The 12,982-nt window shown below is 49.0% G+C and overlaps 1 protein-coding gene across 1 annotated transcript; it reads right to left on the reverse strand.

Annotated features, from left to right (window-relative positions):
• Positions 1-12,229: 12,229 nt before the first annotated feature.
• LOC142786341 (uncharacterized) lies at positions 12,230-12,958 on the reverse strand. Its single transcript, XM_075883972.1, has one exon. It carries the CDS (start codon positions 12,956-12,958, stop codon positions 12,230-12,232), a length of 729 nt encoding a protein of 242 aa, XP_075740087.1.
• Positions 12,959-12,982: the final 24 nt, after the last annotated feature.

A 12,982-nucleotide genomic window follows, 5' to 3' on the forward strand; every position in this document is an offset into this window, starting at 1 on the left:
ACGTCCTCTTCATTTTCTACCCGCGCTTCCCTTGTTTTTCCTGGTAGTGACACTTTGTATCATTCGTCCTGTCTCAGACGAAGCCTTCTGGGCGAGTCATTCTTGTATCCTCTGTGTAAACGGCTTCAGGTGGGCAACATGCGTCACCTCTGTCTTGCTTGAATGTCGGCCACTATAGTGGTGACACCTGCAATTTCATAGTTGACCACGCTGAGACGATGGAGTATCATGAACGGACCATCGTAGTGTGCCAGTAGATTTTGACTCAAGCCACGTCTGCGTATTGGAGTTCACACCCACACTAGATCACCGGGGACATAGGTTACATGCCGCTGTTGACTGTCGTAGCGAGTTTTGGAGGACTCTTGTGCTGCCAGTGTACGTAAGCAGGCAAGTCGACGTGTCTCTTCCGCACAACACAAAGTTTCCGCAATTGTTAAATTGTCATCGACGGCAAAAGGAAACATAGTGTCCAGCGTATGTCGAGGTGAGCGAGCGTAGAGCAGATAGAAAGGGCTGTAGCCTGTCGTTTCGTGTTTCGACGTGTTGAAGGCGTACGTGACAAATGGTAATACTTCATCACAGTTTTTGTGGTCGGAGGTGACGTACATTGACAACATGATGATGAACGTTCGGTTTGTGTGCTCGGGGAGGCTGTTAGTTTGTGGATGATACGCAGTTGAGGGTCGGAACTTGGAGGTACACAGACAAAGTAATGATTCCACATAATCAGGGGCAAATTGTCGTCCACGGTCACTTATTATCACGTGAGGTGGCCCATGTTGGAGGATGACAGAATGCAACAGGAACTCCGAAACCTGGACTGCCGCAGCGGAGGATAAGGCAGGCGTCTCGCAGTACCGCGTTAGGTAGTCGGCGCATACAATTATCCATTGGTTATTTTTTGAGGAGCGTGGAAATGGTCCCATCAGATAATGCCAATCATTTCAAAAGGCGAACAGGGAGGCTTTACGGGCTGTAGGTGACCAACTGGACCAGAAGTGGGCCGCTTGTGGCTCTGACACTGCGTACAGCTGGCCGCATAGTTTGGATTGTCTTGCTCATTTACGCCAATAGAACCACTTTTTCATGCGACTAAGTGTTCGTGCAGTTCCTAGAAGGCCAGAGGTGGGGTCATCATGCGTGAGACGCAGAAAAGACGTTTGGAGGGACTCGAGAACAACCAGCAGAAAGTGGGCGCCCATCGTGGACAAGTTTCTCTGGTAAAGAAGACCACGTCGGACGCAGAATCGACCTTCGCCTAATGACTTTCTTGCTCCAGGGAAGAGAACTTTAAAGTTTCGGTCATTACGCTGCTCAGCGGCAAAAGTCACGGTATCGGGAAAGCCATACGACAAAGAAGCGATAAGGTTGTCAAAATAATCGGCTTCCCAATCTGTCGTCGGTAGCGGCATCCCGGAAGGGCAATCCGCATCAGCATGTAAATGGCGAGATGGCCAGTCTTGTGTGAAATAGTGAAGACACATTCCTGCAAACGAATGGCCCATCGTGCGAGGCGGTCGGATGGGTCATGATGGTTGACCAGATAACGCAGGGAATGGTGATCTGTGACGATAGTGAACGGGCGATCATAGATGCATGAGCGAAACCATTCTACGGCAAATACTACTTCTAGGCATTCCTGTTTGGTCACTGTGTAGATGCGTTCAGGATTGCTTGAAAAACGACTTGCGCACGCCACAACGTGTTACTTATTGCCAGAACGCTGAACGAAAACTGCACCCATACCACTGCCACTTGCGTCGTGTGAATTTCTCTGGGCGACGAAGGATTGAAGATCCTAAGTATTGGTTGCGAAGTTAACAAACACTTAAGCTGGTTAAAAGTGGCATAACGCATGGAGGTCCACTGGAACGGGCTGTTCTTGCGTAGATTGGTCGTCAGGGGGTGAACGACATCCGCAAACCTGTGTATGAACTGGCGGAAATACCAGCACAGCCCGATGAAGCTACGCAGTTGTTTCACAGATTAAGGACACTCGAACGATTCAACGGCCGCTGTCATTTGTGAGTCAGGTCTAATGCCATCTTTGTCGACGAGATGTCCCAACACAAATGTCTGTCACTCGCCAAAGTGACACTTTTTTGTATTCACTACAAGGCCAGCTTTTTTAATGCAGTGGAGCACGAGGTCAAGACTGGTGTTCTCAAACGTACGTCCAAAAATTACGACATCGTCAAGGTAACACATGCATATATGCTATTTCAAACCACGCAATATAGAGTCCATAAATCTTTCGAATGTCGCAAGAGCATTACATAATCCGAATGACATAACGTTGAACTCATAAAGTCCATCGGTCGTAACGAATGCCGTCTTTGTCAGCTGCGTGCATCGAAATTTGTCAGTAACCTGATCTCAGGTCAACGGATGAAAAGTAGGACGTGGCATGCAGGCAGTTTAGAGCGTCATCGATGCGCCAACAACAATAACGTAACAATATTTTAAAACGTTTTGTATAAAACCTTATTATGGGAAAAAGTTGTCAGATACTTCAGACGCCTTCAATGCTTTACTGAGGCCATGGTTGCCAATCGGTTCTTATTTTTTGACGTCAACACGACGTCATCTTGAGGTTCCTCAAGGTTAGAACATGATGTTAACTACCAACAATACCAATATGATCTGGATTATAGTAATTCAATAATGTGTGGATAAGCTGAAATCACCTTGCGAATATGCCACGACTCAGCTCATGAGTTTCTCCATAAGTGCAGATGGTTGCGCGCAACGCGTGCGATGTTGATTAGCAACGTCCCATAGCTCATCATAGAACAACACGGATGGTAAAAGAAATGGTGCATTCATGAGCGTACCGATAAAAACAGGAAATTAATAATTACTGAAGTGGTACTTGCCTAAAGTACGATATAGTTAGGGCGTAGGCCACAGCGAAAAGCTTCTGAGTGCGCCTAACTAAATAGCGTTCCACCAATGTCTGAATGAGGTGGCCGTGGTGGGGATCAAACTCCTGACCTGTGCGACAGCAACTGAGAAGCATAAACACTGTACTTCAATACTAAAAAAAATGAATGTGTACTCTAACGAGACATAACTAACTTTGGACATGAGATGAGAAAATGGTCACGTAGAGAATGAATGGGGCATACACCAGGAGCGATCACCTTGAAAAGTGAGCTTCTTGGTTAGTTGACAAAGATGAATGTACGATGGCGTTCAAAATTTTGCGCACCACGGGACCACGTGTTAAACAGCGACGCTGCACCTTCTGACGGCTGCCTGCGAGGCTCAAAAGAGCACACTGCGCACGCGCGCTCTTTTTTACCTATTAGCCTGCTCACTCGCTGCCTTCAAAGAGCATGAGCACCACAACGCTAGAACGACTGCAAGGTGTCACTCCGGTTGTCAGCGCTATAAACCTATCACAAATGTCAATTTTCAAAAAAAAATGACGCAATGTGCACGTTGTCGACAGAGCAGAGTGTCTGGTACTTAGGCGCAGATTGCGGTGTGCACCGAGCGCTGCTAACAAAATAACTTTTTGGTTTCACATCACCGCTCGGTGTTTCCGTGGTGACAGCAGGGGTGACACCTTGGGCTTCGTCTTGCGTTCTAGGGTGCGTGCTCTTGAAGAGAGCGAACGAGCGGGCTGCCAGGTAAACAAGGGCACGCATTCGCAGTGCGCGCTCTCGAGCATCGCAGGCAGCTGTCAGAAGGCGCTTTGGTTCCTGTGGTCTGCGATATTTTGACCACCATTGTTCGTGAAAGCGAAGTGTCTTCATTCGGTAATATTCCAAGAACTGCTCTCCCCGCTACAACAACGATGAAGGCCGATTTTGACTGAAACTGAACAATGGTGAGTTAGCATTTTCTTTCTGGTAATATGGCATACTGAGGCTTATAGGGCACAAAAAAGACGGAAAATAGAAGAAGTGTCAAACGTAGGCGCTAACTTGCACCAATATTTTATTCAAAAACATGCAAGCCCATATATAAGCAACATGGATTTTTGACAGTCCACAGTACTTGTGTTACGTTTGCAATAGACGTGCCGTAAAGGACTAGAAAAGTTCCGGGTGAACGACGTTTACTGTCCCATGCTCGTGGGTTCATGGTTCAAGCGAGAAAGGCACTGGTGCAAAGCGGCACTCTGCTTTAACACCTATTGGCGCATGCGGACATCGCAGAGTGCTCTTAATAATGGATGGAATCCCAGCAGACAAAATATCCCCATCCGCCTTTCCCGTAATAACACACGCACTGTTCATCAGAGTCCAGCTTGGAATATGTCTGGTGGGCGACGATTTCGTATGGGGGCATGTGTGGCATGTGGGGTAATCGGAGTTGCTCTGGCAGGAACCAATACTTCGCCAGTCTCAGGAAAAAACAAGGAATTTGCTGGTCGTAGCTTCGCCAGCTGTCTCATGCATAGAGATAACTTCCCCTGCAGGTATATGCCACAGCCGATCCTGGTGCTGACGCCAGGTGGAGGTGTCGCTTTGTTTTTTTGCACGCACTTGGAAAGAGGCAGGACCTGTTTGGACAAGAATCACAGCGGGAGTCTATTTTGGTTTTCCAGAATAATTATGCGCAAACACGTTGTCGCCTACCACGAAATGACGTACGCGACACGGATGACTCAGTGCCTGAGTGCCGTGTCTGTGGCCCATTCTTGCCCCAATGGAGGGCTTTACGGAATCAAGCCGACAGCGTAAGCGTCGAGCTAGGAGCAATGCTGCCGGTGATTGCACTACGATAGCAAACAATTAGGCAGCTTTACCTGCTGTGTCTCTCCTCTGCCATTTTTGCTAAGAGCGTTCTTTAAAGTCTGAATAAAACGCTCTGCCAGCCCATTGAAACTGGGTTGCTAGGGAGCTGTAAGGACATGTCAGGCCCCCATTTTCTGCACGAAGTGTTTGAACTACTGCGAATCAAACTGAGGGGTTTATCGAAAACAATTGTTTCAGTGAAAATTAAATGAGCAAACAGCTCCGTAAAACAACGAGTCGTGCTTTCTGCAGTTGTCAAGCGCATTTCGAAAACCTCTGGCCAATTGGAATGTACGTCGACCACCTATAAAAGCATGAGATTCGGAAAAGGTTCTGCGAAGTCTACATGAACATGCTTCCTTGGTGAGTCGGCCATAACCACGGACGAAAAGGTGCGTTGATTGGCACGTTACGTTGCTCTTGACAGCTAGCAAAGATTTTGATGCGACGTTCTAGGTCCGCCTCAAGCGCTGGCCACCACGCATTGCTGTGCTCTTGCTCTTTGCTGCGCACGATGCTAGGATGACCGTCATAGAGTTTATCCAAGATGAACCCTTGCAGTTTCGCGGGGATGGCTACTCTTATTCCCAGCAAAACGCAGCCATAATACACCGTTAGCTCATTGCATCTGCAAAAAAAAGCCTTCAACTGCTCCTCCGTGATCATCGTGGGCCATCCATCATTTATGAATTCTTTCTCTAGACGAAGAATCTGGTCTTTATTCGTTGCAGCTGCGATGTCTCTGCTAGAAACAAGCAGCTAGTCCAATCGCAATGAACAAAACGCTTCTTCTGTTTCTTTGGTTTCCACTTCATCATCTGGCAGCGGCTGACGTAAGCATAAATCGGCTTCCGCGTTCTCGCTCGATTTTTCAAAGATTATTTTGTACGAGTACGCTCCCAACTTGACGGCCCTGCATTGTAACCGAGCTGGCGCGATGGTGGTAATTCCTGTACTCGGGTCCGATATGGTTTGAATGATTCACCTTGGTCGGTCACTAAGGTGAATGCGCACCCGTATAAATAAAAGTGGCGCTTCTTTTTACCAACAACATGCGCTAACGCTACGTTCTCAAGTTTACCGTAATTCTTTTCCGCTTCAGATAGCGTTCTTGAAGCTTAAGCAATGGGCCGGGCCCTACCGTCATCGTAGACATGAAATAGGACGGCTCCTACACCATAATGAGACGCGTCGCATGACAGAAAATTGTTTTTCAGGGTCCTAGTGTGCGAGTTTATGTGGTTTCGCTAGTAGAGGTTTCACTAGGTTGAACGCTTTTCAAGCTTGCTCGTCCCAGTTCCACGCCACCGTCATCTAGAGAAGTCTATAAAATGATTGAGATACCGTAGATAACTTCAGCACGAACTTGCTGTTACTGTTGACGACGCCCAACAAAGATTGTAGCTGCTTCTTTGACTTCAGTTTTGGTACCTGGAGAAGTCCGTGAACATTATCTGAAAATGAAGAAATGCCGTCAGTTCTGATTTAGGGGCCAAGGTAGTGAAGTTATTTTTGAAAAAAACGAGCAGTTGTCTTTGCTTACTTTGACAACTCGACTTTGAAGATGCTCTTTAGCAGCCCTTCAAGGTTGGCTAAGTGGTCCTCTGTTTTCCTCATTACCAAAATGTCGTCTTGGTAGCAGCAAACACTTTTAAGGCCCTTCAACATAGTATCCATTCTCTTTCGGAAAATACCTGGCGCGGAAGAGATTTCAAAAGGTAATCGGTTGGCAACGAACAATCCCCTGTGCGTATTGGGTGTTAGATATTGCTTTGAGGCCTCAGACATGACCACTTGCTGATAAGTGCTGTTTAGGTCAATCTTCGGAAAATGCGTGCCTGCGTCCATTACCGCGAACATGTCTTCAACCTTCGGCAACGGATAATGTATGTCTTCGAGGCATGGATTCACTGTCGCCTTATAATCGCCAAAGTGGCGTATGCCGCCGTCTTTCTGAATAACAGGTAGCACTGACGTGGCGGTTATGAAGTCCATTTTTTCCATCTTTTAAAGCTCCACCTCGACTGCCTTTTTCAGTGCAAACAGCATGCTTTTTGCTTTAAGAAACTTCAGTGCCTGATTAGGCTTGAATTACACCTCAGCTTTTTTCTTCTGTAATCATACCAAGCTCATCCTTAAAAAGATTAGTCGTACTTTGTGATCAAAGCGTGTAGCCTTTTTTTAATGGCCATGAGATGGGCAGCCGCGACTGTAGTAGAGGGTGGACGTTCCAGATTTTGCTCCACTTCAGCCTGATTGCCTATAGCCATTTCCAGCCTAGCAATGTCGGTTCCTCCTGGTCGACGACGTATTAAGGCAGGCTCGCCGTGTTGTCGCCGTGCTGCACCTTGATCTGTAAAACGCCTTTCGGGATAACTAGGAAGCCTGTGTAGTTGCGCAGCTTGACTTGGGTTGGCCAGAGTGTGTTGATGCAAAAAATTGGGGGTATTAGTTGGAAAGCACGACTGTGATGCAGGCACTTGGGTAGAGACTGTCACATCAATTACTTTCGTCGGTACCATGATAGGCTCAATACTGGAAGCAGACACACTCTTTATGGCTACTACTTTTAAGCGGGATACCACCGCGAAAGTTTTATAGTGCTTTATTTCAGCGTTTTTCACGCAACTGGCCGGAGGCACTACGGCAGAATTCTTGAAGGCGCCCTCTTTTGTTGTACTTATAGCATTTGTCGTATAAGTGAGGACACACTTTGCCGTAATCTTTCGGTGACCCGCAGCGAAAACATATGCTTGCGACTAGTCACTTGAAGGCGCGTGTACTCTATGCATGGCGTTGGCTGCAGGCAACGCCATGCATGACTTCATGTTAAGCAGTGCTTTTTGTTGCAGCATACACAGCCAGCGTGTGCTCTACGGCTCTCTGAAATGTGAGCTTGCTGTCCTCAGTGAACAACACTCACTGCAGATCCTCTCCTAACAAACCAAACACGAAGTGTTGCTAGAGGGATTAGTCTAACGAGCTTATAAAATCACAAGTTCAAGCTAGCTTACGTAGCTCGGCAACGTAATCAGAAATGGACTCGTCTCAGACTTGATGCCTTTTGTGGAACTTTGCTCACTCGCCGATTATCAACGGTTTCGGCGACCCGGGGTCTCATTCTGTACCTCGAAAGTCTTCGTTCAAGGCCGTGCCAGGGCGACCAGCGATTCCAGAAGACTATAGGTTCTGGGACCAACGATTCTCAAAAATGGATGTGCTCTGTCGTTTTCGGCCACCTGGTTGACGATTAGAAACGACGCTAGCCGCTCTTCCTACGACGCCCAATCACTCGTGGAAATGTCGAATGGTTGCATCTGTCCCGTGCAGTTGAGCAGCAAACTGTATCGAACGTGCACTGGCTTCTTTGTTCATTATGTCAGTCAGTGAGACAAAAAATTTCAGCACTCTTCAATCGTCAATACAGAACAGAGGATGAATGCCGAGAACACTTGCCTTTCTTGACGCTGTGCAACTCTGTGCAACTCCATCTTCGTCGCCAAGTGTTTCGCCCGCAACAGACGAGCCGTAAAAAGCCAGACAAGTTACGGGAGAACCACGTTTATTTTCCCGTGCTTGTTGGTTCCTGGCTCATGCAAGAAGGGCTCTGGCCGAAAGCGGAACTCTGCTGTTAACACCCATTGGCGCATGCGCACTACCCAGAATAATTTTATCAATGGAGAGCCTGCAGACACTACAACATGCATGCCAGAAACATGACGATATTTCTGTAGGTAGGATAACTCCTAACAGTGGAAGACAATCAACGGCTGTATATTGCTGACCTGCGATACTATCAATCGATTCAGCCTCGATTATATCCTGTGCTAGCGGACTCCTGCTGGTACTGGCAATTGAACGCTTCTGAAAAATATACATGCCCGTCATGTGAACATTTCGCTTGCACTGGCTCCTAAATTTCTGCGATACCTGCGAAATGCAGGAAGAAAAAGATGGGTTTTTGGATACCCATTGGCAGTATTGCAACGATTGAGAAGCCAGTGCAACTAAGGATGGTTATATCTCGTGCATGTCAACTTTACAGGAGTGTTCAATCGTTCATACTGACACATGTTAATTAACAAATGGAGTAATCAAAGCTGAAATTAATGGGAGGCGTTTAAATAACTGTATTAGCAAACCGCAACAATTTATCTGCCCTCATGAGAGCCTCTCTACGTAAAGATTGTTCAATTGGTAAAGTGCGTAATATTGCGATGGTTATAAATTCATGATACCTGTATATATGGTCACGGGGTCGTGACGCGGCCGAAGACAGGAGACTCTATGTTGGGATTTAACTGTTTATTTGGGCGAACCTATGCCGGCTAAACGGAAAGTCCGATACAGTACCAGTCTTGCACAGATAGCAACAAAGAGAAGTTTATTGACTTCCAACCAAGGATAAAGTACATGACAAAAACATCGAGCTTCACGACTACAAAGGGTGCATGTACAATCAGGAAAGCACCACTACAGAGGCAAAATGTATGTGGGGGAATGTACCCGTCTATTTACTGTACAGCGCGTGGTGCTCCAGCAGGCTTAATCATGCGCGGCGGTAGGTCTTCTCAACACGCGGTTGGAACAAGTAGCGACTTCGCGCTGTACAACTCTAGGTATTATTTCTTTTTTGTCGCCTGAAACAATGCTGCTTTTGTACACGGTAAGTGCATGCCCGGAAGTATAAAAGAGGCCTTGAGGCTGGGGGGCGCAGGGAGGCGGGTGCAAGGGAGCGGGGGGGGGGGGGGGGGCTCTTGTCTTCCCCCAAAAAAGGCATCAGCAACAATCTGCGCGTAAAAAACCGACTGAAGGCGCCAATCAATGAAGAAGGCGCTATACAAAAATTAACTCAAGTGTCGACCAGCACACTTTGCCCGAATCGATTACAAATAACAACGACAATGGGGTGATGAAATGAAAAAAGTAATACAGATATACAGATGTATTTATATATATATATATATATATATATATATATATATATATATATATATATATATATATATATATATATATATATATATATATATATATATATATATACAAGTCCCCTTCTGCATGTGCTTGACAGCGGGAGGGGGGTCACCAGGTACTGCTGGGGCAGCTAGCTTGCCATTCCACAGAAAAAAGAATTTGGTATGCCAGCGACGAAGGAAGTTTTCCTCGCCGCTGGCCTCGAGTTCGCCGGATAGGTGGGCCCTTAGCAACCGCCGGATACGCGAGACTACCGGAAACGCGCTCCGCACAGGCTTTCTACGCGCCTCCGCTAGCGATCTCCTTTGCCAAACAGCTAGCATCGTGAAGATCAGCACAAGTTGGCAGAAGGCACCTTTGTTGCCCTTGTGGTGGGGAGGTGGGCGGATACCAAAGGAGTGGGCTACTATCCGCCACACGGGTTTCACCACCACGCATAGGAACAACGCGTGATCCTGCGATTCAACTGCATAACAGTTCGGGAAACGTGCATCCGGGACTATTCCAAATTTATGCAGGCGTTGTCTGGTGGGGAGGACGGACCAGGCCTTTTTCAGGAGGAAATCCTGTGCATCACGGGGGGGTGCCGCAACGGAGCGAGAATAATTCGCGCCTCGCGCGCTCAGCTCGTTTTTTTTTCAGTGTCGCTCAGCTGCTTCCGCGTGATGGCTTCAACGATGCGCGCTGGCGGGTCCTCATCCACATCGCCTTCGGGCACTTCTTGCCTCAACATGCGCCAGGTAGCCGAAGCCGTTTTACAGAAGGGCGCGGTTGCCTCAGCAAAGGGCCCGGTGTGGCGGCCAGCATCCAGCCAGTCGTGCTTCACTCCACTCCAGTAGAGGAGTAGGTTGCGCCCTAGGTAATCACTCGCGCGCGCGAGCAGGCGGGCGGTTTTCGGGACAAGGACTCTGCTCGTGGTCAACACATGAGGTAGGCCGAGACCCCCTTCTGACACTGCCAGTTGTAGCAAGTTTTGCTTCAATGGTGGCGGTTTCCCATCCCAGAGGTATGCGTTAATGAGTTTGGTCAACTGGCTTGCCGTTCTTGTAGGCATCACCGCTACTCGGCTCGCGTGCGAGGCTAGGGCGCAAATGCTTGTTTTGACGGCTACGTCTTTCTCGTATAGCGTCAGGCTTTGTAGGCTAGCGCTCTCTTACACTTGTGCAGCCCTGTCCACGACTCGGGACCACGTTGACGCCGTAACTCCCTCGCGGGAAAAGTATATACCGAGGGCCTTAACAGCGGTGACTACCTCGAAGTTGCCGATCACGTGCGCCAGGAAATGGCCGAATAGGAGGGCTTTACACTTCCTCTCATTTAGCTGTGCACCTGATGCTAGGGCGTATGACGCGAATACCTGGTGAAAGCGCTTGAGACTGCTTGGATCTCGCACAAAAAGGGAGATATCGTCAGCGTATGCAAGGACTTTCAGGTCCGCAGTTCCTGTGAGAGGAAGGCCCCGGATGTGCGCGTCGCTTGCCAGGGATGTAAGTAGCGGCTCTATCGCGAGTACAAAGAGGGTTGGGCCAAGCGGGCACCCCTGCCTGATCCCTCTCGTGTACTGAAAGGTGTCCGTCGTGGAGCCATTTACTACTACGTGGCACCTGAGGTCTGAGTACAGGAGCCTTATCACTTGTACAAAGCTTGCCGGTAGGCCAAACTCTCGCAGAGTTTCGAACAGGTAGGTGTGCCTGACCCTATAGAAAGCCTTGGCCTGATCAAGAGAAAAAAAGGTTCCAGTGACTCTTTTCTCCGAAGCGTACTGGAACACGTCCCTTGTCGTGGTCAGGTTGGTGAACATTGATCTGCCCCGGACTGCGCAAGCCTGGTGTGGAGCAATAATATCCGGCAGAAAGGTCCTTAGTCAGCTGTTCAAGATTGACGCCACGATGTTGTAGTCTACATTTAACAACGTGATCGGGCGCCAAGAAGCAGGGTCGTCCGGCGGTGCACCTTCTTTAAGAATGAGGACTACGCGCCCCATGCCGAAGGAGGCAGGTTTCGCGTTCCTTTGAGGACCGTGTTGATTATGGCTAGGAGCGGTTCACATAGGCTCTCGAAAAATGTGGCGTAGAAGCCCGCTGTGAGGCCGTCCGCACCGGGAGCCGAGTTTGGTGGCATTGACTGGATAGCGGCCCTCAATTCCGGTAACGTCGCTGCGCTGCACATAGTCAGGCATTCATCCTCTTCCAGACGCTTAAGGAATTTACACAGCTCCGACAGGGACGCTGGCTCCGAGCGATCATTGTGGCGTCCGGCTAGTGAAAGGCTGTCTCGAAGTCGTGCAAGAAGGTCGCCTCGATTTCGACCGCGTCTGTCGCGAGAGATAAGATCTGGGCGCTTTACTTCTGCAATACGCACAGAGCCGGTTCCCCTTACTTCGCGCGAGACTACCTCTGGCCGCTCGTTCGAGGTGGCCCAAGTCGCGCGCTTTTCGCCAGTAGCTGCCCGAAGAAGCCGTTCGTACTGCACCTTGAGCGAGGCTAGGTAATCTCGTGTACCTAGCCTCGTGTACCTAGCCTCGTGAGGGTGTCAGCACTCTGAATGATACGCATTCTGCGCAGTAACTGGTTCATCTGCGATGTCAAGCGCTTTTTCCTTTTACGGCCTTCGTCTTGGAGGAGCACCTTCCAGGCCTCCTTGAGGTCGTCCCAGGTAGTCGGGGTTACGCGGGGGGATGCTCTAATTGAGGCCTCTATGAGCGTCTTGATCTGTGGTGCAGACACCGGATCCTTTAGTAGTGCAGAATCCAGGCGCCACGATGTGTCGGCTGGTTTGGGGCCCGGCTTTGCACGGAGGGTTGTTAGCAGTGGCGCGTGATCAGACAGAGTGGCCTGAGGGGGTGGCAACGGGATCACTTCGCACGCTGTTAGGGATGGAAGTAGGAGCTCCGGTAAGTACGCACGGTCTAGCCGGCTAGCGGGGACCCTCGACACGCGGGTGGGGCCGAAGTCGTTGTCGTGGAGGCAGACCCATGCGTCTGAAAGTCGGAGGCGTTCAAGAACTTTGATCAGTTCTTTTGCACGGTAGGCTGAGCCTCCGCAACTTGGTCCCCGGATATCTCTCGCAGTGTCGACCACACAGTTAAAGTCTCCAAGGACAACGTGCGGGAGGGGGGCCAGCAGGTACTCGCCAAGCTCCCTGAAAAAGGGGTTCGTCTCCGATCTAGTTACTGGCGCGTGCACGTTCACAAACCGGACTTTCTGCCCATCGATGAAGATATCAAGCATGAATGTGTGGCTGTCAACGCCAAA

Source organism: Rhipicephalus microplus, unplaced genomic scaffold, assembly GCF_043290135.1.
Source record: "Rhipicephalus microplus isolate Deutch F79 unplaced genomic scaffold, USDA_Rmic scaffold_22, whole genome shotgun sequence".
NCBI classification, from domain to species: Eukaryota; Metazoa; Arthropoda; class Arachnida; order Ixodida; family Ixodidae; genus Rhipicephalus; species Rhipicephalus microplus.